The following is a 26,541-nucleotide window of genomic DNA, read 5'->3' as shown; positions in this document are numbered from 1 at the left end:
CACCTAATGGTAGCTCTTCACCTCTGCACAGGATTTCCAGTGCACTTCCTCCTGGGCCCCTGCCTTGGCCAATGGCACCACCATCCCCAACAATGCACCTGAGCTAGAACACTGGGAATTATCCTTAATTCCTCCCCACTCACCACCCATCCCCACCACCACACTGGATGGTCACCAAATTATACTGATTGTGCCTTCTGAAATTCCTTCACCATCCCCATTACCTCCCTGCCCATTCAGGGGCCCAGCTCGCTGGCCTGTTTACAAGGGTCCCTAGCATGACCCACTGTCCCCGGTGTACCACATTCTAACCCATCATAGGTGCAGCCAGGACATACTTCAAAGGCTTCCTTCTCACCACCAACACACAGACAAAGTCCAAAGTCCTCACCAGGATACGCAAGGCCATCATTTGACCCCTACCTGTCTTTTCAAGCCCATCTCCTGTTCCAACCCACTCTAGCTCCAGCCATTCCAAGCTCCTCAGCTGGGAGAGCAAGCACGGAGATGAAGGACCGTTACACACGTAACCTAAATATCACCGGTCCCCTCCTTCCTCTGCTCTTGCTTTCAACCCAAACTCACCCTGAAACATGGCCTGGCATCTCCTACCCACTGAAGAATCCACTTGCACAAAACTTTACTGAAGGCTTTACAGGGAGGTACAGGGGGGTTTTCAACCCACAGTCAGCACCTTACAAATCCTCCTAGAGACATGGCACCTTCAGGGCCCATCACTGCCTGGTGGGAGGGATTTCTTCTTTATTGGCCTCTGCGCATGCGCGATGGCTTTTCTCATGGTGATTCAGATTTGTTCCAGCTTCTCCCCTCAACACGAATCCTGAGAATGGGATGTTTTGCTTCCTTGGATCTCGCGATGCTCTTGTGTGGGGGGGCCTATGCAGACATCATTTCCTTCCGGGGAAGCCTACCTTGTCTTCCAAGAGACACCCCCCCTTCCCCCCGCCCCGAAAGACCATCTCCAGCAAGACTTTCTTCTTGGGCCATTCTCCCTGCTCCCTCGGCAGCTTACATCTGTCCTGGGGGGTTGAGCACTGTGGGTTGTTGGCTGGCTTCTTATTAATCTCACCCCAGGTCCCTAGACTCCTGGGGGAGTCTGTGTGACAACTTATGTCCCTGGTGCCTTGCCCTGGGCCTGGCTCATATGGAGTCTTCAAATCCAGGTGGCATTAGTTAATAACTCCTGTCTAAACATTATGTGCCAGAAAAAAAAAAAAAATCTCACCATTTACATCCAGGATGGCGCTCAGAAGAGGCCTAGAATTTCCTTGGGAATTCCCCAGAACCCACAAGAAAATGAGCTCGGTGAAGGGAGAGAAGTTTTCCATCTTGTTCACTGATGTATCCCCAGAGCCTAGAACAGGGCTTGGCACGTAGTAGACGCTCAATACCTATTTGTCAAGAGAATGAGTCTAGGAAAGAAATGCTGCTTCTAAGGAGTGATCTTAAATTTTAAAACCTCCCTTGAACAGCAGGGGGCGCGGGAGAACCGGGCCTGTCCCCGGGGAGGAGGATCGACGGAGTCGCGGAGCCCTCCCTCGCTGCTGCTTTGCTTCCTTGGGCTGGCGCCCTGCTGGAGACCCCTCTAAACACTGCACCTCAGTTTGTTTCTGAGAATCCTGTGGAGGGCTTCACCCCAAGGTCACCAAGCCGTGCACCCGTGCGTTGTCCTTGTTGGAGAGGTTCCCAGGAGGAAGACCTTGGCCTCTGCACTGCTAAATCTCAGTGATCCTGGCTTGTTCGGCCCAGCCGGCACCGCAGCCCCCAGCCCCTGCTCCCTCCCAGATGTGTATTCAGCAGGACTGGACGCCCCGGATTTCTGTTTTCTTTCGTTTTTAAGCTTTTCAGGTGGGGATGGCAGAATACGTAGCTGGGGCTTTAGTCCAGCGATTCTACTCCAGGATCTTCTGTTCCAAAGCTTCTGTGCAGAAAAGAGCATTGATGGGGATCAGGAGGCCACTTAGGCCGTGGTCCTAATTCTGCCACCAAAAAGCTTTGTGATCTTGGAGGAGTGGGGGTTGGGAGGAAGGTATCTCCCATCCTGACAGTCTTTGGCTCTCTGAATGTCAGGCCTTCCGTGGAAATCAGGATCCCTCCTCCTATACCAGGGTGAGGCCGGTTACCTTTCAGTAAAAAATGGCCCCTACCCCACCCCAATCTTCCCACTCTCCCCTTTATTCCATGCAGTCTGTAACTGAGGACTCCCGCGTTTCTTTCCGGCAGAAGGGGCAGCAGAGAAGGCGGGGAGCAGGGAACGTGCTGATCGGAGAGGACTTCCGGTAGGTGAGACTGGAGGACTTCCGGTAGGTGAGACGCGGGCAGGAGGTCGCTTCCTAAACCGCGAGATGCCCCGGCCACAAGTCACTTCTAGGAGCCATTTCTGAGGCTGATGAAAGGATGTGGAGCCGCCTAGTTGGGTAGAATAAGTACGGTTTTGTCATTCTTCTTAGAATCCTGGAAGGAACGTTAGCAATCAGATGGACCTACTCCCTTCTGAGGGTCAGAGGAACTTGTGGGTGGGCACCCAGGGTGAGTAAAACCCCAGCCCGGGCACCCCTCCCGACAAGGAAGGACAGGGTCTTGAGGCGCCCTGCTCACCCCAGACTCACCCCAGTCCCGCCAGGGTCCTCGGCGCCCCAGGCAGTGCCGCTGCTTCTGCCTCTGCGGACCCCGCATGCTGGAGGACAGGTGAAAAAGGACCAGGCGTTCCCACCCTCCTGGAGGACAGGTGAAAAAGGACCAGGCGTTCCCAGCCCCCTCCTCTCCGCCAGAGCGATATTTATTCATGGTTAAAAAAAACCCCAGCAGGTTGTGAGCAGCAAGAAACTGTGAATCCTGTCCCATTTCCACACAACATGGACGCTGAATTCAAGGCCTGGCGGTGAAAATCAGAAATGCTTCCCCCGTTCAGACTGGTTCTCAACCTCTCCAGGCCAACACGCATCATAATCACCACGGGCCAGGTACATGCCAGGCACTGTGCCAGCCACGTTACATTCATTTTCTCATGTGAAACCTGCAGGACTTCTGTAGGTAGGAGCTACTATCCTCACTTTACAGCTGGGGACACTGAGGTTCAGAGAAGTTAACTCGTCCAGAGTCAAAGGGCTAAATAAGTAGCAGACCTTGGTGCCTGGCTCAGCTGTTTTGGATTCCAAAGCCTGGCTCTTAATCTGTAATAACCTCCCCATGATATTTATACCATATATATTGGTTTCCTGTGGCTGCTATAACAAAGTACCACCAACTTGGAGGCTTAAAACAACAGAAATTCATTGTGTCACAGTTCTGGAGGCCAGAAGCCCAAGATCAAGGTGTGGGCAGGGCCATGCTCCCTCCAGAGGCTCTAGGAATGATTCACATCCTCACCTCTTCCAGCTTCTGGTGGCCGCTGGCATTATTGGCTTACGGCCAAATCCCTCCTATCTCTGCCCCCTGTGGCCACATCGCCTTCTCTTCTGTTTGTGTTAAATCTGCCTCTGCCTCCCTCTTATGAGGATACTGTGATTGCACTTAGAACCCATCTGGCTACCCCAGGGGACTCTCCCCATCTCCAGAGCCTTAACTTCATCACACCTGCAAAGAATCTTTTTCCAATAAGGTAATTTTACAGCTCCCAGGGATTAGCATGTGGGTATCTTTTGAGAGGCCACGTTTCAGTTTACCACACCATATGTGTGCCCATTCCTTCCCTAATTTATTCCTTCATAGACCTTAATCGTGTGTATTGGTCATTGTGCTAAGAGCCTAGAGCTAGAAAATCAAAAGAGAAATGACACAGTCCCTGCCCTCACGGACCTCATGGTCACTGTGTGAACTTTCAAACCTACTTCCCAGATGTTCTTGTGATAAATAGCAGGAGTGAGAGACATCAGGACACAATAGCTGGCACTTACTACCTGCAACACTCTTCTGACATTTACACATATTAAATCACTTGACCCTCATGGCCTTATCCCCAGCTGTAGGGTGGCTCCACAGTCTATACTTGTCACCTCCCTGCACAGAATGCTACAGGAGCACAGGGGAGAGGCAGTCAAGGTGAGCGAGGGTGTGGTCAGGGAAGGCTTCCTGCAGGAGGTACCACTTCCATGGAATCTGGAAGGATGGGAGGTGGCCAGAGAAAGTGGGATGGGGAGAGGGTAGGAGTGAGGAGGTGCCCCAGGAAGAGGGAGGCAGGAGGGAGCTGAGATGCTCCTAGATATGGGTGAGGAGAGACAGGGGTCAGGGAGGGCTCCTGTCTTTTGGGAGAAGAACCACTAATCTGGTGTGGGCTTCGAGCTTGATTCACCTGGGATTTGTTCATGCTCAGGTCTGAGGCCCCCACCTCTGCCAGCTGAGGTCTTTCAGCTTCCCTGGTCTCTTCTTTTGGGGGATTTGATGCAGGGAGAGCTCTGAGAGCCATTTCTACAGCTCCCCAAAGGGGATAACTCAGCCCTGCCCATCTCCCTTCTGTCCTGAGCCTCTTGGGTGGGAGAATCAGAGAAGCCACGTGGCAGCCCCTGAGCAGGATATATTCACAGTTGAGCAGGAAGACCACAGAGGGGGAAACTGAGGTCCAGGGAAGAGAAGCCACACGGCTCATGTGCAGAACTGGGCCCCACCCCAGCCTCTCTGTCTGGGCCCCTACACTGCTCTTGGCTCCCGCAGATGATGGGGCAGGGCCCCATCTCCTCTAGGCAGGGGTTTCCTCTGGAACCACCCTTGAATGGAGGTCAGGGACAAGAAGTGACTAAGATACATCCTGCCCTGGAGGGTTTCCCACCATGCTGGGGGAGATGGGCAGCCCACCAGAGAATTGTAGAACTAAGTAGGCATCTGGAGGAAGGGACCAGAAATCAGACTAACAGGCAAGATGGAGTGCCATCAGGGAAGGCTTCCCGGAGGAGGAAACCTCTGAACTGAGCTGGGAAGCATAAGTGGGGGTGGGCTCAGCCAAGACCTGTATTTGGGTTGGGTGCAACTGGTGCCACAAGGGCCTGGCATGCTGAGCAACAAGGAAGGAGGAGAGGAGAGCCAGGCCAGGTTCTGCAGAGCCCTGGGCGAGGCTGGGAGTCAGAGGAGCCGGGGTGGAGGCTCAACTGAGCGTGACTGGGAGAAGGCTAAGGTCCAGGCCTGGAGGCTGCCACCAGCTCCCAGCGCCAAGACTCTTGTCCTGGGCTCTCAGCTTGAGGTCCAGGGCTGCAAGGGTTGAGAGTGGGAACCCAGGGGAAGGGAGGGAACCTCCCCAAGGCGCTGGGTGGCCCCCGGCCTTGCAACAGGCAAGCCTGGTGGGTGGCCCTTGCTTTTCCTTCCTCCTGCCTGCTCTGGTCTCCTCTTTCCCCCTCCTGTCCCAGGGTCCCTGCTCCCCCTCTCTGCACCCTTTCCCAGCCCAGAGCTGGCCCAGAGTTCTGTTGGGGAGGCCTGTGTGGACCTAAGCCTGGAAACTGTTCTTTAAGAGGCAGCACAGAGAAGGGTAAGAATAGGGAGTCTAGCTCCAACCAGCTCCAGACTGGCTAGGAATCCTGACCCGGGCTCCCAGAGGCTCTGTGACCTAGGGTAAGTAGTTCAACCTCTCTGAGTCTCAGCTTCCTCGGAGATGAATGTAACAATCCAACGCGCTAATGTAGGAAACCCCTAGGACATACTGAGCTCTCGACACTGCTGGGTACGCACACAGGACGCGGTGAACGGAGAGGGGCTGGCCTTGGGGTTGGGGGTCTGAGGTTGGATGCGAGGCTGTTGGACCCCGGCGCGGCTGGTCCGGGGACTCGGGCCTCCTCGCTGACTCCTCCAAGTAGGGGCGGGGCCTTCGGGCAGCCCTGGGTTTCCGGGCGCCTGTCGCACACCCACCCTCCCGGTTTCCCAGGGGACGGGACGAGCGCGGAGCCGCCGAGGGACACCGAGTCTGGGGGAGGCGGCGGGGCCGCGCGGGCGGCCGCCCTCGGGGGCGCGCGGCCTCTTTTGTCTGCAGCCTCCCACTCCCCCGCCCGCCCCGAGCCGCGGGGCTGCGGCGCCGCTGCTGACACGGCTCGGCCGCCGCCGCCACCGGGCGGAGGCTGCGCGTCGCAGCGCCGGGCGGAGGGCGCGCGGCGATGGCGGCGGCGGCGGCGGCGGCGCGGGGCGGGCGGGCGCGGCGGGCGCGGGGCTCGGGCTAGCTGCGGGGCCGGCCCGGATGGCGGGCGGCGCGGGCTGGGCAGGCGCCCCCGCGGCTCTGCTGCGCTCGGTGCGCCGCCTGCGCGAGGTGTTCGAGGTGTGCGGCCGCGACCCCGACGGCTTCCTGCGCGTGGAGCGCGTGGCGGCGCTCGGACTGCGCTTCGGCCAAGGCGAGGAGGTAAGGGCCTGCGGCGGGGGCGTCCGCGCCCCAATCCCCCACCCCCGGCTTTCCCGCCGTTTCACCGGCCCGCTCTCGGCCGAGCCCCCGGGCATCCCCGCCCTGTCGGACCCTCGCTTTCCACATTAGCGCCGGCGCTGCGGGAATCACGCATCACGCCCGGGGTGGGGGCTTCTCTGCCCATTTTCCCTACCCCGGGCCCTTGCGGGCCCCTCTGACCGCTCTGCAGCCCACTCGGGGTTTGGGGGGTGAGGGGAAGGAGCCGTCAGATCCTGGTCCCGAGACCCCCGCCCCTTCCTACCCTGCGGAGACCGAGACGCAGAGGTCCGTGTGCGGAAATCCCAGGACGCGGTGCGGGGCGGGGGGAGGGAGGCACGCGCCCCACTGGGCCTGGCCGAGGGAGCGAGAGGACAACTAGGGGCACTCTGCTGTCTCGGCTCCTTGACTGCACCCAGCCGGCCTAGAACACAGCGAGAGGTGTCTGCTTGCGACCTTCCTGGATTCTCGGCCCAGCGCCTGATGACCCCCCATGCGGGCTCCTGTGGGCAGGCCTGGCTGACAGCTGGCTGTGTCGGTTGCGGCAGACCTCCCAGAGCCAAGCTGGGGAGCGGCAGCTAGGCAGTGTTTGCAGCAGTGGGGGGGGGGGGGCCCGCGTCGATTTGGCGAAAGCAGGAACGGTGTCGGTTGTTAGCAGGGCTGGAATCGGAGGGTGGGTGCTGCCAGTGGGGTGGGCAGAGACAGGTGTACTCTCATGCCATGGGCACAGGGACAGGTGGCTATGTCTGGGGGAGGGGAGACGGCAAGGCACCCACCTGGCAGAAGAGCATCCCCGCCCTTCTGCTACTGCCCACTCTGAAATGGTCAGGGGCCGAAGCCTTGAGTAGTGGGTTTCCAAGGCCACCTGAGGCCTCAGGCTCTGCATGGGCACTGGCTGGCATTCTGTTCTGGGGACAGCTGGAGCCTAGCATTCCAGAACATAGGAGAAGCCAGGGCATGGCTGGGTTGGATCCATGCCTCCCTGTCACCTGGCAAGGGGGAGGTGATAGATAATCATCTCTGCATGGCCGTTGGGCATGGCTGGGACCTGGGAGTCCCTGAGACCAGTAAGTGGAAGAGGGTGAGGCAAGTGTCAAGTTCGAGAACTCAGGTACCCCATCCCAGGAGGCTCACTGCTACAGCCCCTTTGGAGCCCACCCTCTCCCTCTGCTGGGATTTGTTCAGGACCATTTCCTGCAGCCACCCGGTCCTTCTCCTTCCCAAAGGCTGGTCAAGCCCCTCCCCTCATTGAGGCAGGCTGCGCAGACCCCAAGCGTGGGGAGAGCCCCAGTCCTTCCTCTCAAGACACAGGCTGCAGGGGAGAAGTCTCTGGCTCTGGCTGGAACTGGAGTTCGAGAACCGCAGTCTCAGTGTTGGGAAGAGCTTCCCAGCAGGCTCTGGCAGGAGGCCACATGGGCTCAGCGGTGAGCCCCTAACGAGCCCCACCTTATCCCTGAGCTGGACAGCTCCTCTAGTTAGAGCTTCTTCCTCATACACTCTGGAGCCAAACCTGCTTGTCACTTAGTCATCGTGGTTCTGGACGGGGACCCATGTGGGTCTCTCTTCTACGTGGCAGCCTTTAAAGATTTGAAAAGAGCACTCCTGTCCCCTTCCCACTGACTTCCTACCATTCTCCCTTCTCCAGGCCAAATACCCCCTGTTCTTGAAGCCCCAGACCATTTCCATACGATCTGGCAGGGACCAAACCTCTGGCTTCCAGCCCTGAAGCCACCATCGACTAATTGTGTGACGGAGTTCTCCTAGTAATGACGTGGAGGGGCTGGACCAGGAGACATCCAGGACTGTTCCGGCCCCAACACCTCTCACACACACACAGGTGGCTCAGGGCGAGGCTGCCTTTTGAGTGGTGCACTCATGTTAAGTTTCTGGCCACTGAAACCCCCAGGGATCTTTCTTAGCAGCCTCTGCCAAGCCAAGATTCCCCTCCACCCTGGAGGAGGGTCAGTGATTTTTCTTTTTAAACCATAATCTTATATCATTACAGAATCAGTTTATATGCACTGTGGGAAGTTAGAAATATGGACAAGCAAAAATAAAATATGTTCCCATCTCCCAGGGAGCCTAGCTGTGACACCTTGGTCACATCCTTCCAGAGCTGTTTCTATGCTTATATGTAGATTTTCTCCATAAAATGAGGTCATGCTGTGCATACTGTCTTGTAACCTGATTTTTTTCCAGTAAATGATCAGCACTTTTCTGCTTCAATAAATTCTCATCTCATTTAATATGCACACCTTATTCAGATTTCCCTATTTGGCCGCAAAACGTCAACCTTTGCTCTTTTGTTCAAACCAGTTTCCTCACCAGAACTGTGCAGTGCATCCGGTTATTCTGATCTCTTACTTTAATGCAATTCTTTTTTTTTTTTTTTTTTTTAATTTGAATAACCCTGACTTGTTGAAGAGATCAGGCCTGTTGTCTGGGTCAGTACTTTCTTAAATCTAAACCTGTAACTTGGACCTTATTCCTGTTAAATTTCATCTTGTTCATTTCCTCCCATTGTAACAGACAATAGAGAGAATTTACAGTCCTACCTTTGTCACTCCGATGCTGTGCTGCCTACAGGCTGGAGAAGTGGGTGCTTTATGTCTCAATCTGCCAGGCTGGTGTAAACCCAGGGCAGGACCACGGACAGAGCCTCGTAGGGGTGGTTCTGCTCACACTGTGTTATTGACCGAGACCCACAGAAATACATTTTTCAGCCCTGCTCACTGCACACCAAATTCACACATACACTACAAAATAGGGATGTCATTTCCCCTTCAAAATGCTATGTTTTCTGGCAGTTTCTATTTCATTTGTTTAAAAATCACATAGAGACCTTGATTTCCCACCCCCCACCCCCCGCCAGTGCTTTAGGGTGGATAACTATCATTCATTAGATATGGAATTCAGTGAATTTATCAGAGCTGATTATCCATATTTTATCAACTATACCCAGAATGCCAGGGACACCAGAATCAAATGCTTTGCAAAAATCAAAATATACTAGGTTGCAAAGTGTAAAACAAATATCCATGAGGCCATACTAATATCAATAAATGATTTAATGTTAATAAATAAATACTAGGAGAGTCTCCCATACAGAACAAATTAAAATAATTTATGTAGATAATTCCCTATCAAGGAGGTAGAGCATAACCCCCCACCCTGTAAGCGTCAGGTATGCATAATGACTGCCTGCTAAAGAGGACAGTATGGAAAGGGGGAAAAGGCAGCTTTACAGTGGAGAAGCCTGACACACACTGCCTCAGCCGGGTCACCAAGATCGACATCAGCGGTGATAAGTCATGTAGGTAGTATGTACCCTTCATACGATACGATGGGAGAGGCACTCTACCACTGTGATCCCCCTCCCAAACCCATCACCCCAGTCTAGTCATGAGAAAACATCACAAAAATCTCAACAGGGGGACATTATTCTACAAAACACCTGCTTAGTGCTCCTCACATTTGTCCAGGTCATCAAAACCAAGGGAAGTCTGAGAAACTGTCCTAGCCAAGTGAAGCCTAAGGAGACATGACAACTAAATGTAATGTGGTGTCCTGGGTGGGGTCCTGGAACAAGAAGAGGACGTTAGGCAAAAACTAAGGAAGCCTGAATAAAGTACAGACTTTAGTTAATAATAATGTTATGTATGTATCAGGTTGGCCTCTGATATTTCCCTAATTTACTGACTTGGGAATCATAGTAGAGAAGAGAAGACAAGGAAATTTGATGAAAACATGAGTCATGTGTGAGAACATAGGTTGACGTTTCAAAGAATGTAAGGGCACTGTCCCAGCCCTGAAAGTCTGTAATAAGTAGCAGCAGGACCACTATGACAAGGACGAGAAATGATGGCCCAGTGCCCTGAACCCGTGTTGACTTCTGATAGCTTGCTTTTGTTTCTAACCTCTCTAGGGCTTTGTTTACTCATCCATGAAATGGGGGTGATAACAGTTCTCATTCCATAGCGCTATTGTGGGGCTTGAACACGTTAATACACGTAAAGTGTTCAGTATCGGGACGGAGTAGGCCCGCTATCAGAATTGCTGCTGCTCTTACTATTGGTGTTTTTGGTAAACACTTGCAAGCATCTTTGAGAGGCTGTTCGAGGCTGGGGGGTTCTTCGGGGTTGAGGTCCAGATCTGCGAACAGTCCCTGGTGTTCTCGGCCCACCCTCCTTGTCAGCTCTGAGCTTCTAGCCCTCCCGCATCTGTGAGTGGAAGGCATTGGGAGCGGCCAGAGATATCTTGGGCCACATCCCTGGTAAATATATTCTTCTCCCTTTTCCAGTTTGAAAACCATCCTTCTTGCCAGAAGAATGGACTCAAAAGTAGTTGAGTGGCGTCTCTGCCATTTGTTAACCCAGTACCATCTCCTCTGAGCAGTGGCCAGTCCTTCCTGCTGGGAAGGGTGGTGTTAATTATTTCGGGGCAGTGACTCAGCTTTAGCCCACCTGGGACTAGTCTATAATTTCCCCGCTTCTTTGCAGGTGCCAAAAGCAACTGGGGCATCGTGCCTCCTCGTTCATATTGAGCAGGAGATGAAATAAGGGTTCCGACTGGGCTCCCTTAGTCCCCAAGTCCCCTCTGGACGAAGGACTGCCACAAGGGAGTGCTGGTGCTGGCTGGCTTCAGCCTGGGTGTCTGAACCGGCAAAGGGGTTGGGGTGCTAGGGTGGGCCTAGACTTATCAGGAGACAGTCCTGGGGCTGCCAGGGGAGGGAGAGCCCTGAAGTAAAGCTGGGTCTGCTCAGGAGAGGAGGGGACGGGATGCTGGGGAAGAAGCAGCTGTATCCCTACGTCTGTGGCTGGAGGTGGGAGGTGATAGGAGGAGGGGCTAGAGGGGAGGGCGGGGCCAGATCAGGAAAGACTCAGCCGTTCCCTGTGGATGGTAGGAAGGTCCAGGCAGCAGGGTCAGATGTGTGCTTGAGAACAGAGGCTGGATCCAGGAGGGGACTGTGACACCTGGTCTGAGAGGAAGAGGGTCCTGACGTGGGCGGTGGCAGCGGGTGCAGAACTGACAGGGGTCCAGAAGGCCTGCAAAGCCCAACATGCCACTCCTGGAGGGAAGAATTTAAGGCTCTTTTGGAGAACAGGCCCCCTCTAAGTGCCCCACCCTAATGGGGACATGGTAGGGATGACAGAGCTGGCAAAACAGAAGGAAGGCCCAGGTTCTCCGAGCCTCTAAGGAAAGGTCGGGGTGCCTGTGACCCATGAGTGGGGAGCAGGACAGGAGTGGGGCCCAGAAAGACCTTCTCTTTTCTGTGTTTGTGCCTCACCTGGGTGCAGCCGGTGCCCCTGAGCTTGGAGGTCACTGTGGGAGGCAGGCTGAGGCTGCGGTCCCTCGGGAGGCGTAGGGAGTGAGCGCGAGGCACCAGGCTCCGGGGGCGGGCTGGGAGGGGCCAAGCCCCAGATCGGATGCCCAGTGCTCTTAGGCCTCTGGCTGCCTGCACCCAGCTTTGGCTGTGCTGGGAGGAGGGGTGTGAGAAGAGCGTCCAGGGGGACTGGTCCATCTTGTCGGGCAGTCTTGACACAGCCTGAATCCATGTGGCAAAACCTCTCTGGGCTATAGCTTCATTCCCAAGGTACCAGGATCTAGAGCAGGAAGAAGCTCCAGGTGGTCGTGGAGGGCTTGGTGGAGGGCGGTGTGGCCCGTGCCTCCCTTGCTGAGATCTGAGTGGAGAAGTGGGGTAGAATCAGGCCTTCCAAATAGTAGGACACACCCTCGGACCGGTTGCAGTGGATGGAGACTCTCAAAGCACAGACAAGCCCCAGCATGGGTATCGGCCATTCACCCTGTGAAGAAGAATTTATCCCTTTTCCCAGGTGGATGGTGAAGGGTCACCAGGCTGGGCAGGCAGAGCGGCTGTCAGATCTGGCCTTGACTCTGTGGCCCGGGAGCTTTCCCCTGCACCTGGAAGAGAACCAAAGAAGCAAAGAAGGAGAAAGGAGATGGGGAGGTGTGGGAGCAGGACAGAGGGAGGAGCACCTCACCTGTGGCTGACGGCTTAGGAGGCAGAGCCAGGAGGGAGGCTGGACCTCCAGATTCCCGCACACGGGGAACCCAGGACCCTGGTGGGTGGTGGATGGATGGCTGAGGAACCGCGCTCCTCCTTCCGTGGGCCAAGGCTCCACTGCCACAGCCTGAGGGGGGCAGTGCGGATTTGGGGCTGATGCAGCCACCAAGTGCCTGGCGGGTCCCCCCCAGGTGCCCCACCCTGAGCACCCGTGTTCACGGGTCCGTTTGTAGGGGTTTGGCGGGGGTTTCTGCCCCAGCCCTGGACTGTGTGTGTATGAGTCGGGGCTCGTGGGGTGGAGAGGAGGTGCTCCTTTGCCTCGTGCTGCAGCGGCCCCTTTGGGCCCCCCAGCGGTCGTCCCCACCGGTGGAGCACAGAAGGGGAGGCTGGCAGCTGCCTGCGGTGGACAGTTAGAGCTGGGTGCCCCAGATCTGGGGCGGGATGGAGGGGAAATGCCCTCTGGCCTGGAAACAGTGAATGTCATGCCTGGGTGAACTGCTGTCCTCCCCTGACCTCACATGATTGGGTGAATGCCCTGAAATTTTTACAGAGTAGCCTTAATGGAAATACCTTTTGCATTGGTGGTTGGTGATTGTCTTTTTTTTTTTTTTTTTTAAAGTATTTGTTTATTTATTTATTTTTGGCTGTGTTGGGTCTTCGTTTCTGTGCGAGGGCTTTCTCTAGTTGTGGCAAGCGGGGGCCACTCTTCATCGCGGTACGCGGGCCTCTCACTATCGCGGCCTCTCTTGTTGCGGAGCACAGGCTCCAGACGCGCAGGCTCAGTAATTGTGGCTCACGGGCCTAGTTGCTCCGCGGCATGTGGGATCTTCCCAGACCAGGGCTCGAACCCGTGTCCCCTGCATTGGCAGGCAGACTCTCAACCACTGCGCCACCAGGGAAGCCCTGGTGATTGTCTTAATACATGTTTCCAGGATTTAAAAAAGTTTTTTTTTCGATTAATATCTTGCGTACCTACTCTATGCCAAAACTTTTCCAGGCTCTGGGAATCAGGAGTGGCCCGGAGCTTCCATGGGGGAGGGGCTGGAAAAGAAACTGACAAAGGAACGACAAATACTGTTGGGTGGAGGAAGGTACAGGAGTAGGAAGAAACAGAAAATACTGAGACAAAACGATTTTTGCCCTTAGAATGACCACGGATGGCCTCTTCTGTCATAGATGAACATTTAAGTGGGGCCTGGAATGAAGTGGGGGGCTGCGCCTTGCAGAGATCTGGGGGCAACTGATCCGGGCAGAGGCAGGAGGGGGCCTGGGGGTTAGAGGTACGGCAAGAGGACTTAAGGGAGAGGGCAGGGGCTGGGCGGGAAGACCGGTGGGGAGGCTGTCACTCCAGGCAGGTGAGACTTGCTGGAGGCACAGAGCAGGGGTGCAGCTGGGGAGACGCGGCTGGCTTTGGATAACTAGAGCCCGTTGGAAGTGGGTGTGAAAGGAGAGAATTTGGAGAATTCAGAGGCTGCCATTTGGTGGATGGGGAAGACTGAGGCAGGAGGCAGGTTGGGCAAGGAGTCAAGGAGTTCCACGCTGGCCTGTGAAACCTGAGATGCACCTGGCGTCCCAGTGGGGCTGTGGAGCCAGCAGTGGACAGATCCAAGGAATTGGCCTCAGCCCTGCTCCTCCTGACAGACCCTTGCCTCCTCCTACCCTGGCCCTTAGGTCTCCCTGCCCACAACAGAGAAATGAGGGAAGAACACAGAACCTGATAAGGTGTGATTCAGCCCCCTTTAAAAGCCAGGCTTGAGTTTGGGGATCCAAGGACTCAGCTGGACTGGCTTGGGGCATCTCATCTTCCAGGCCAGAAGGCATCTTCTAGGCAAGATGCTACCCATCTTGGGATGTTGACTGCCCGTCTGCCCAGCCTCTCAGTCTGAGAGCTGCCCTCGCCTCCTCCTTGCACAGAATAAGAACTGGCTAGAGCCGTAATTCACTGCTTGAATGTGCTGCTGGCATGACCACTGGCCCTCTCCAGTGGATCAGTTGGAGCCACCCCCCAACTAGACTTGGGCTCCTTGCACCCTTCTGCCCCTCACTGTCTCCTGCATTCCCAGCATCTTCTGACTCTTGGAGGCCCCCCAGGAGCCATAGCTTAGGGCCACCAATTCTTTGCAGACTACCACTCCTGGGGTCACTGCTGAGGGACCCATTGTCCATAGTTGCACGTTCTTGGGGACAGGGAGAGCAAAGCAGCTCAGAATCCAGAAGTGTGTGTACCAGTGTGATCAAGAGGCGAGCAGGCCTCCTGGTCGCCACAGCCCAAACTATAGCTCTAAGGATCTCTAAGTTCCCTTTAGACCTAGGACGTTGAGTCTAACTTGCTGTGGCACAAAACTCAGAGAAGATTGCCACCTTCCTCCAAAAGCATTTGTTGATTGCACATAGGCCTCTAGTGGCCACTGTCCCCAGGAGAGATCCCAAGTCTGAGGCTAGTACCTGGACAGGGTAGACAGAGGGTTGATTTACACGAAAACAAAAACCGAAAGGGGAGTAGAGGTCCATTCAGTGCTTGTGTTGCTGTAGAACATTCCTGCCAAGAGATGGGGACTCACTGCCTGCCGAGGCAAGGCCATGCCATCTTGACAAGGCTCTGGCTGAGTTCTCTTTCGTACAGTGAACTAAGGTCTATCTCCTAGAACTGCTGCTCTTCATTCCCTCTACCCATCCATCCAACTACCTACCTGCCCATTCAACAATGCATCCATTTATACATTCACTTATCCATCTGTCTACACATTCATCATCCCCTCCATCCAACCATCTACCTGCTCATCCGTCCATCCATCCACCCAGCCATCTGTGTACCTGCCCATCCATCCATCAACCCAGCCATCAACCCATCTACTTACCCATTCATTACCCATCCATCCATTGGTCCATCCATCTGTTCACCCACCCTTCCACCAGCCTCCCCAGCCTCCCCATCTGTCCATCCACCACCCAACATTTATTGAGTATCTACATGCGCAAAGCCTAAGCCCAGATCCAGGGATGGGGACTGGCATTTTCAGGGAGTGACAAGTGGCTCCGCATGGTGAAGGCACAGGAAGGGCAGGAGGGTGAGAGCTCAGGCTGGAGCAAGGGGTCAGCTGGTGACCTTAGGGATCTTAGGGAGGACTCAGGGGCTGGGGCTGTGTGACTGGCTCAGATGAGTTTTGGACAGGCATCATGCCTACCCTCACTGGAGTTAGCTGTTTTTATGATTTCTCACTTCCCACACAGGCCATTGGGTCTGGCAAGAGCTGAAGCCTTTCTGAAAAAAGAGAAAGCCCAGGTTATTTAAAAGGTGCTTATTATGATGGATGGACCTCAGTTTCCTTCTCTGTAAAATGGTGGTCAGAACCCCTATTTGTGGGACTGTTTTGAGGAAAGGAGATAATACATGAAGGCCGACCATGACGCCTGGTGGCCTGGTCTCTGCAGCCCACCTACTCCATGACCCATGTTGGCACCCCTGCTGCTCTCAGCCCCAGGAGTGCACCTCTGGCCCCTTTCCTCCACCTGGTACTTTTCCAGGCCTGACCTCCCTTGTTCAAGGGCCAGATTTTCTCCTGCGGCCACTGGTGACTCTGTGGACAGAGGAGGTGAGGGAAGGATTGGTGCTGACTGCCTTCGTGTTTCTTATCCCCTTCATCCTCGCAATAGCCCTGAGAATCTGAGAGGTGATGGGAGTTGTCCAGGGTCCCACAGTAATTGGAGGAGCCGGGATGTGAACCCAGGTCTGTCTGATTCTAAAGCTGCCTCCTTAGCTGCCTGCCATTGGAGGGTTCCAGGTTCCAGTGTCAGGGGAGGGGGAAGATGATCAGATCTGAGTTTCAGAAATTTGACATAGAAACTTCCAATCCGAGGCTTCCTCTGGTTTTCTAAATCTGGGGTGGTCTGGCTTCCAGGGGCGGAACAGCGCCAGGCAGGGGCTGTAAGTAGAAGTAGATTTGTAATCTGCAGGGTGGGCAGGCACTGCGTGTAGGTGGGGCTGCGGGCAGTGTGCCACCCGGAAGATGCTGTGGAAGGTGGCAGGTGGCAGCAGGAGCTGACTTTTCAGAGCAGAGAGAGGCTGCCTGCAACCGCGCCCTGAATTATGCATCGCCACCACTTCCTGTGCAAATGGTGATTAAAGAGCCCCTGGGAGGCCAGCATTTCTCTGGCTGCTCCGGTTTCCTGCCTGGCGCCCTTCCGCAATCCTCTGCAGTCCCAGATGGGTGTGTAGCAGGGGCAGGGCCCGGACTCTCAATCCGGACACCCCGCCGGCACCCAGTCCACGTTCTCCGGGCTCCTCCATCTTCTAGGCTGGCGCTGCTGTCTCCTCCCAGCCACGGAGGCCCTGTGGCCCCAGCTGGCCTTGACCCCTCTTGCTCCCCATCTCCTCCACCTCCCTCCAGTGTCTCTGTTCAGGCCAGGTCAGCTTTAACTTTCTCTCTGTGCTACAGAGAAGAGCTTGGGAGCCAGGGCCCTGGCATCAGGCTCACCTGGTTTGAGACCCAGCTCTGCCACTTTCTAGCTGCGTGACCCTGAGAAGTTACTTAACCTCTCTGTGCCTCAGTCTCCTCATCTATAAAGTGGGGATAATGTTAGCAACGTGTGTTTGCTAATGTGACTGTTAACCACCGCTAACTCTAGGTTTTCTGGGTGGGCTATCCATTTCCATTCTTTTATAGATCTTTTTGAGCACCTGCTCTGTGTCAGGTTTGGTGCTGTCAAACCAAACTTGGGTCCACTCGCCCAATCTCAGTAAAGCCAATCTACTGACCCTGGGTTGTGGTGAAGGAAAGTGCAGCATTTATTGCAGGCACCAAGGATGGAGTCCAGGCAGCTAATGCTCAAAAGGCCTGAACTCCCCAGTGGCTTTCAGGGAAAGGTTTTTAAAGACAGAGTGAGGGAGGGAGTTGCAGGGGACAAGATCAGCTCACGGACATTTTTCTGATTGGTTGGTGTGAGGTCATCAGGAGTCAACATCATCAACCGTCTGGTTCCAGCTGGTCTGGGGTCTACATGCTCGTGGTCAGCATGCACTTAACTTCTTCCACTTGGTGGGGTTTCAGTATCTGCAAACTAGGTCAAGGCTATGGCTCAGAATATTATCTATAGCCCTTGAGGAGGAACTAAAGGTCCTTGACTTTGTTTAGTGGCTAAATTATTATTATTTTGTCTTGCTTGACAGTTTTCCCTTGTTTCTGCCTTTTCTCATTTCTCTGATAAGTGTGCTCTTTGGAACTCAGGGAAAGCCTCAGAGGCTCAAGTTTTTCTACAAGTAAGAGGCAGGTGAGGACATGGGGGTGGTCTGTGCTGGGAAGGCCCCACAGGGTCCTGCTCAGTTACAGTGTGAGAGGATACGCAGATGGAGAGGTTAGGACTCCTTCCCTGAGGGAGCTCACTTCTGCGGGGGAGGGGCTCTAAGATAGAAATCTTGGTCCACCTGTGAGAAGGGCAGGGCTGGAGGCCCGTTTAGGTGTAGTTGGGGTGTGAAGACAGCAGATTCGCTCTGCCCGGAGATGGAAAAGCCTTCCCAGAGGTGATGCTGGGCCTGAGTCTTGAACACCAGGGTCCACCAGGGCAGAAGGGAAGGATGGCTGTGCCAGAGGAGAAACATACCTGGCAGGAGGCGGACAGGTGAGAGGGGGGAGGGGCTGACCAGGCAGGTGGAGGCACAGTGGAGAGAACAGGGTGGACTTTATCCCGAAGGTTGAAGCTGAGGGGGACATGGCTCGCTGTGTTTTAGGCAAGCCCATCTGGAATCACGTGGGGCGGGGGAAAGCAGGCCGAGCTGGGAGGGCTCTGCTCTGGTCCAGGGACAAGGAGAGGGGCGTTTGAGCTGCTGGAGAGAAGGGGAGGGTCAGAGGGCGGCTGCCGGGCCGTCTGCAGGACCTCACAGCACGGAGCTGGGACAAACAGGACAGAGCATCCTTTCATGAGTCCTTTGTGACCCCACCCAGGTGACTGGGTGATGGGGCCCGAGCCCAGGTGTGGGTACCTGGCAGCTCGAGGACGCTCATGCACCTGGGCAGCTCCCGGGCTCCCCGGCCTGCCCTCACTCTCAGGAACCCTCCCGAGGGCAGCTGCTCTTTATTTTAAAAACAGAAACGTTCCAAATATTGTTGTCATTTTATAAACAACTCTAGAGGACAAGAAAGCTAACTAGTGTTAAGCTGTATTTTTAGACCTCAGAATCTATGTCCTGTCCTTAGCGGTCACGCACATGCGGTCGTGACCAGTGTATATGAGCTCTTTTGGCCCCTTTCCGCCTAATGATATTTCCTGTGTCTGAGTCCCAGACAGAGCCATGTCACCTCTCTGCCTGGTCCAGGATTGACCATCCCATCGGTCACTACTAATGTCTCCACTGCGTTCCATTCTGCCGGGTACACCTGGAGGGGAACCTGGGCGGGCCGGTCAACCCCTGGCTCGCCAGCAGCCTCTGCGGGGCCCAGCCCCTGAGCTGGTGCGGGCGGGGTGGAGCCCAAAGAGAGCAGTGCTTCCCAAGAGTGGACGTGGCGGGTGAGGAGGGCGGGATCCTGGGCACCCCCAAGCCTGCACTGCACGCTGGGCTGGACCTCCCTCAGTGCCACTGACCATCCCCTGGGTCCCAGCCTGCTTGGGCTCTTCCCAGCCCAGTGCTTGGCTGCCAGCCGGAGGACTGGCCTCTGGCGCGGGTTTTTCAAAACCCCTGACCCCGAGTGGGCACTGCCAGGGGACACCTGCTCCCATGTTCTAGACACTGAGTGGATGGAATCGAGAGCCTGTTTGCCCACTCATCTGGCCACAGCCATTTGGGCTTCTGGCCACGCTTTCTGGGGCCGTGGGTGGTCTTTGTTTCTCCTTCAGTCTCCTCCCCTTTCTCTCTCCTGCCTCCTGTTTGGCCGAATATCTGACCTTGCCCGAAGCATGAGGATGCCCATTTCTCCCATCTACACTGAGTATTATTTCAGATTTGTTTCTCCAGTTTAATGAGTGTGTAATAGTATTTCAAACTTGTTTAAATTTTCATTTTTAATGGCTAACGAGACTGCATTTTTTCCACGTTGCTGTTTATTCTTGGTATTTCCTTCTGCATAAACTGTTATGTCCATCTCTGTTGAGCGCTTATCAAGGGGAATTTTTATTTTGATCTTTATAATTTTATTTTTATTTTATTTTATTTATTTATTTATTTTTTAAAGTGTATGTCTGTATTATTTTAAATTTTTATTTATTTATTTATTTATTTTTGGCTGTGTTAGGTGTTCGTTTCTGTGCAAGGGCTTTCTCTAGTTGTGGCGAGCGGGGGCCACTCTTCATCGCGGTGCGCGGGCCTCTCACTATCGCGGCCTCTCTTGTTGCGGAGCACAAGCTCCAGACGCGCAGGCTCAGTAGTTGTGGCTCACGGGCCCAGCTGCTCCGCGGCATGTGGGATCCTCCCAGACCAGGGCTCAAACCCGCGTCCCCTGCATTGGCAGGCAGACTCTCAACCACTGCGCCACCAGGGAAGCCCATTTTTTATTTTTTTAATAAATTTATTTATAAATTTATTTATTTATTTTTGTCTGCGTTGGGTCTTCGTTGCTGCGCGAGGGCTTTCTCCAGTTGTGGCGAGCGGGGGCTGCTCTTTGTTGTGGTGCGCGGGCTTCTCACTGCAGTCGCCTCTCCCGTTGTGGAGCTCGGGCTCTAGTGCGTGGGCTTCAGTAGTTGTGGCACGTGGGCTTCAGTAGTTATGGCTCACGGGCTCTAGAGCTCAGGCTCAGTAGTTGTGGCGCACGGGCATCGTTGCTCCGCAGCATATGGGATCTTCCTGGACCAGGGCTCGAACCTGTGTCTCCTGCATTGGCAGGCGGATTCTTAACCACTGCGCCACCAGGGAAGTCCTGGATTACATTTTATTACTCAAAAGTTCTACATTTGAATATTTCTTTTTTCCAGTTATATCATATCTGCATTATTTCTAATTATATTTACACTTTTTAGTAGTTAGGAACTTATTTCCCATCTCTAGCAAGGATAAATAAGCTATTTTTTTAAAACCCCCAATTTGTAAAAATATTCGACTTTTACCCATTTGGAATTTATAATGAGGTTCATCCAACATTTGGTTTATTAATAGTTTGAATTTATTTCTAAACTAGAACTGAATTACACTGATTCTTTTTTTCTATTTTTTTCTCATGCTTTATTTTGAAAACGTTCGAACAGAAAAGTTGAAAGAAGGATGTGGTGAATACCCGGATACTCCTCACCTGGATTCACTGTTACACTTTGTCACAATTGCTTTTTCTTTCTTTCATTTTGTCACTGAGAACCTGTCAGCTATCTCCTTTAATGTTGCTTTGCAGAAGCATTTTAAGTAAGTGAAGACATCTTGACATTTTCCCCATGAACACTTCAGAGTGTAGGGACAAGGACAGTCTCCTGTGTAAACAAGTGCCACCATCACACCTAAGACTTACTGTTAATTCAACAGTCATCTAATATTCAGTCCATGTTCAAATTCCCCCAGTTGTCCTCAAAACGTCCTTCCTAGCTTCTTTTTGTTTTGATCTAGGATCCAACCGAGGATCACATATGGCATCTAGTTTGTCATTTTCCTGTTTCATCTCCTCGAAGTTAGAACTATCTCTGATTTTTCTTTGCTTCTGTAACCAACACTGACATTTTCTGCCAAGCCTGGGCCGGTTGTCCTATAGGCTGTCCCATCGCCTGGACATGTCTGGTTGTTTCCTCGCACTTTTGGCAAGGAGAGGGGATGGTGTGTACTCCTCAGGGCATCACATAAGGAGTCACGTGATATCGGTTTGTCCCATAATTGGTGATGCTGAGTTTGATCAGTTGGTTAAACCCGCGTCTGCTTGATCTCGTCAGTATAATGGTGCTTTTTCCCCTTTCTAATTAATAAGTAGTCTGTGGGATGGTACCTTAGACAGTGTAAATATTTGGTTCTCAAATAGCTTCTCACACAATGGTTTTAGCATCCCTTGATGCCCCTTGCCTGCATAAATTACACTGCTGGTTGCAAAATGGTGATTTTTCTTTCATTCCTTCTAGAGATAGAGGTTGTTCTGTATAGAAGATCTTTCCTTCACCACCTTTCCTGAGTGTCACTATGGACTCATGGATTCTTTTCTTTCCCATGTGTTATAATCCATTACCATCGTTATTCCTTTTTGATGCTCTAAGATTTTTTTTGTCTTGTTTTTAATGCAACATTATAAATTTTGATCATTATTACTTGCTATATTTTAAAATTGAAAAAAAACAGCCATCATTACCTTTAAAAAAAAAAGCTCTCTGATTCTTCACCGTTTATGGATTTTTAAGTATGTAAACACATTTTCAAGTTCTTTAATTGGTATTGCATTAAACTTATTAAATTAGAGAATGTTACCGTCTTTATTATGTATTTAGTTCTCCCAGTAGGAGCAAAATATTAACATTAAAAATGTCTTACAATTAGGCTAAACTAGTGTTTAGTATTTAATGTGTTTGGTTACTACTGAGAATGAAACTTTTTTTTTCCACTGATTTTTTTTTTTCTAACTGCATGTCACTAACATATAGGAATGCAATTGATTTTTGTAAATTTATAGCATATCTCCCCACTGGTATGAACGCATTTATTACTTGTAATTTTTCTGGTTGATTTCTTGAGATTTTCTAGGTAAGCAATCATATCCTCTTCAAAAAATAATAATTTCATTATGTCTTCTTTTCTTATATTTATGAGTCTAATGACTTTTCCTTTTTTATTAATTAATTAATTTATTTATTTTTGGCTGAGTTGGGTCTTCGTTGCTGCGTGTGGGCTTTCTCTAGTTGCAGCGAGTGGGGGTTACTCTTCGTTGCAGTGCGCAGGCTTCTCATTGCGGTAGCTTCTCTTGTTGCGGAGCACGGCCTCTAGGCGCATGGGCTTCAGTAGTTGCAGCACATAGGCTCAGTAGTTGCGGCACGCAGGCTCTAAAGCACAGGCTCAGTAGTTGTGGCGCACGGGCTTAGCTGCTTCACGGAATGTAGGATCTTCCCAGACCAGGGCTTGAACCCGTGTCCTCTGCATTGGCAGGCGGATTCTTAACCACTGCACCACCAGGGAAGTCCCGACTTTTCCTTCTGTGATGGGACTCACACGCATTTCTAAAACTAGTTGGTTGTTTTATTATTTTATTTTTATTTTAAAATTTTATTTATTTATTTATTTATTTTTGCCTCACCACGCGGCATGTGGCATCTTATTTTCCTGACCAGGGATCAAACCCACGTCCCCTGCAGTGGAAGCTCGGAGTCTTAACCACTGGACCACCAGGGAAGTACCTAAAACTAGTTGGTTGTAAATCAACCGTATTTCAATAAAAATTTTTAAAAAAGAAATTGTATAATGTGAAAAAGAATTTTTTAAATAAAATTAGTTGGAACCTGGGTGGGTACTGGAGACATGGCCCTGACTTAGGAGGGCTTGGGAGTGAGGCATGCTGGGATGCTGGCCACATGGCTGAGTTGCAAGTTAAGGAAAACAGGCCAGGGTGGGTGCCTGAGCTGCAGCTGCCCTGGGAGCTCTCACAGACAGCGTCCCAAAGGCAGTGCTGCCGAGGCCGGTGTCGCTGCGGGAGGGGGCCTAATGCAGAGGGAAGAGGCTGGCAAGAGGTAGTCGTGCGTCTTGACTGAGGGTCGGGGAGGACGCCAGCCTCCAAAGGCAGGGAGACAAGACAGCAGCAGCACAGCAGGGGGATGGACAGACTGAAACTTGCTGGGCACAGATGACTGCAGAGCTGGTGTCGGGCAGCCAGAAGTGGCTGGAGGGCTGAGGTCGTTCCCTGCCCTCTGCTCTGGTCCTGGACTGGTTGGTGGAGCCAGTAGGCATAAGGGTTGGTGGCAGAAGCAGACCCCCATCATCCCTTTCTTATTAGGTTTTTAAATGGAGTGACTGTTGCTTACTACCATTGAGTGTAACGTTGCTACCTGGGTTTAGGTTTATCATCTTTCGCGCGTTAATAAAGACCACCCCCTCCTTGCCCCATTCTCCTTTTGTTAGAGTGTTATCCAAGACCAGATGGTACATTGTACCACATGTCTTCCCAACATCTATTAAACGTTTTAATGATGTTTGCTCTTTTCCCATTTGAGGCAAAGAATTATGCTTGGAAGCGGGGAATCGCTGACAGGCCAGGCCTGGTCAGGTGCCCATCCCCAGAGGCGGGCCACCCAAACTCCCTGGAATGGGGAGGGGTAGTTCCCCAAAGGAAAGCAGGGTGCACCTGCCAACGTGACGTTGCAGAGAGAAACAGCAGGTAGTGGGAGCACGCGTGAGGGGCGTTTGTTTCTGTGGTTCTCTTGGGAGACGGAATGTGGGGACCAGAGCTGGGTTCGGCTCAGTCCCCAGCACCCAGCCCAGCATGTGGCCCGTAACGAGGGCACAGTGAATGCTACCTGAACGACCGAGGGAGTGGATAAAGCAAGTGCAAGGGAAGGGGGCCGGCCCAGTGCCCGGAGCTCCACCTCTGCCTGAGCTCCTCCCTGAAATCGTGTGACTTGGAAGCAAGGCTGCCTGATGAGGGTTTGGGGGGCAGGAGGATTCTGTGGTCAGGGACTCAGGTTCTGGGCTGGATAGGCCAGAGGTCAACTCCCAGCTTTCCGACTTGCTGGCTCTATGACCTGGGATAGGTCTCTGAGCTTTTTAGCCTCAGCTGGGAAATGGGGTTGCAGTGATGCTGTCCTCATAGGGGTATTGTGAGCAGAGAATGAAAGAATGAGGCAGAGCTCTTAGTGCCTGCTGCATCCTAAGCCCTTTATGCAGGGAGGTTATTTTTATGGACCCTCTGTAGCTCTAGGGACATTTAGAAGAGGAAGCATGGCACTGGGTATAGCCCGCTGCTGGTGTGCCTGCTGCTACCACCAGTGTGACCCCAGGTTGATGATGATGATGATGATGATGGTGATGGTGGTGGAGGAACCTGTGAGCACCTGCTCTGTGACAGGCGCCACCGCAGGTACAAGAGTAAATTGAAAAGGTGGTATCGCAGAGCAGAAAAAAGTGCAGGCTCTTAAATTTGAATTCTGGCTCGTCACTTCCTAGAAAGTCCTTGACCTCTCTGTGCCTCAGTTTCCTTGTCTGTAAAGTGGGGATGGGTGATAGAAGCTACTTCCTAGGCTTGTGGAGTGTAGGTGGATTAATACACGAACAGCTCTTAGAACCATGCCTGCCTCCTAGTAACTGCTCCTAAGTGTTACCGATTATTGTATCATTGTCACCACCATTATTATTGCTACTACTACAAGGAGCTTTCAGCCCAGCGAGGGGGCTGACGGGGACCCATCACACGCCTGGAGAGGTTGTGACCCTTGTGGGCTGAGTCTGCCCGGCAGGAGGTGATGGCAAAGCCCCTCTGTTTTCGCTGCTGCTGCTGCTGCGAGAATATCCCCCGCCAGCCACCTAACTGCCCTCTTGCCAGCCTCAGAGGGCACATGCCGGGCTCAAAGCCCAAAGCCCCCAGGGCCCTGGGTGAGGACCGGCCCACTGTCTCTGCCTGTGTGAGGTCCACCAGCCGTTCACCTCGGATCCCCTCCCCGGCCTCCTCAGACTCTCCAGGGGGAGGCCTTAGGGAATGCAGGCTCCACCCCGGCCACCAGACCCAGCAGAGCTGTGTTGGGGTGACGGGGTTGGGACTCTCCCTCGTCCCTCTGCCTGGGGGCCGCACAGGCTCCAGGTCGGAAGGCCAGGCTCACACCTGGCTGGCCTCCCTCCTCACTGGGACTCACTGGGAGACCCCCTGCAAGCCCCTGACCCTCCTGAACCTTGCTTTCCTGGTCTCGTAAATGAATCCGGGGACCCTCCCTTCGAGGGCTGGCGTGAAGGTCCGCGTGGTGAGAGTGGGCAGCTGCTACAGCCCCGGTCCCGCTGGCGCTGCAGGGCCTTCGCAGGATGGTGCCAGGGGCCCTCTCGCCTTGGTCCTCCTGCCTCCGTCCCAGGCCTCCGACCCACTTTCTCTGGGGGGAGAGATATAAATTATAAATTAGGGCGTAAATTGTGTATGAGGCCTCTTGCCTCCCTTTTTTTTACTGCTGTGCTGATGGGAAGAGAACTTTGCGTCTGCAAAGAGCTCCCTCGAAATAAATGAACTCGAAGCTACCCCACCCTACCCTGCACCACCATTTGGCCCTGCTGGCCCCGAGGAAATTTCCCCGGGGGCTTTGCATGGGGGTGGCTGCGAGAAGGGACGGTTGCAGCAGAGAGGAAATGGGGGCGAGTAAGCCTGAGATGGGGCAGCCCCCTGGGATTGCCATTATGCCCCACCTCGGGGTCGGGGCTCCAGGAGGGCCAGCCAGCTTCTGCAGAAGGGCGTGTGGGATCTTCCCAGGCCAGGGCTCGAACCCGTGTCCCCTGCATTGGCAGGTGGATTCTTAACCACTGCACCACCAGGGAAGTCCCCAATTCATTTTAAAAATTCAACCAATTAAAGAATGTAGAAAGAAGAGGTGAAAGGACTGCCATCCCAGCGGAAGGAGGTAACCTGTGTTTACAGCTTCGTGACCAGCCTCCGGGCACGGTGTGCCTGGAACACACCCATTTATCTAGAGTTTGCTCTGTGCCAGGTTCCAGGCTAAGTCTCGATGTTTTTCCCTTTAAATCTTAACACCCCGTGAGGCAGACGCTATTGCTCAGAGAGGTTGAGTCAGTCACCCTTGGTCACACAGCTGGTAAGTGGAGGAGGTGACATTATACTGCCCCTGGGCTTGTGGCAGTGTTAACAGTCATCTACACACTTCTGTGCTATTCCCTAGGCTATTTTTATTTCACTCAAAAATATATCAGGACAGCTGTCCCTTTCCTGGGAGCCTCCTGGGAGCTGGTCTGTCTCCCCACAGGGCAGTCGGGCTGAGGAGCCGAGGAGACATTTGCTGAAGGAATGGACAGAGGGACAGATGAATGCATAGGCCGGTTTACCTCAGAGACCACCTGGGCTTCTAACCCTTTCATTCCTGTTCAGACACCAAACAAAGCCCTCTTGGGTGGCCTAAGGGATTCTGGTCAGCAGAAGCCAGGCTGTGAATGAGGGGCCGCCCGGTGACACTGGGACACACTGGGGGTCTCATAAAGGAGGGCATTTTCAGCCCTGGAGGTGGTGGCCTGGGTGCCATGTGACTGGCCCTCCTGGCCACCTGGCCAGAGGCACCCCAACCCCAT

General features: G+C 53.4%; 1 protein-coding gene across 1 annotated transcript in view; it reads left to right on the top strand.

Annotated features, from left to right (window-relative positions):
- Positions 1–6,153: 6,153 nt before the first annotated feature.
- The window catches only part of RAB11FIP4 (RAB11 family interacting protein 4), a 121,026-nt gene continuing 100,638 nt past the window's right edge, over positions 6,154–26,541 (top strand). Inside the window, exon 1 of the mRNA XM_082371283.1 lies at positions 6,154–6,334. Within this exon, the coding sequence (XP_082227409.1) occupies positions 6,176–6,334 (159 nt within the window). The 5' untranslated portion in view covers positions 6,154–6,175. The remainder of the gene's footprint in view (positions 6,335–26,541) is intronic.

The sequence above is a fragment of the Balaenoptera borealis genome, assembly GCF_965194805.1.
Source record: "Balaenoptera borealis genome assembly, chromosome: 20".
In the NCBI taxonomy this organism is placed as follows: domain Eukaryota; kingdom Metazoa; phylum Chordata; class Mammalia; order Artiodactyla; family Balaenopteridae; genus Balaenoptera; species Balaenoptera borealis.
The sequence above is the reverse complement of the archived record's forward strand: the minus strand, read 5'-3'. Positions and strand labels throughout refer to the sequence as shown.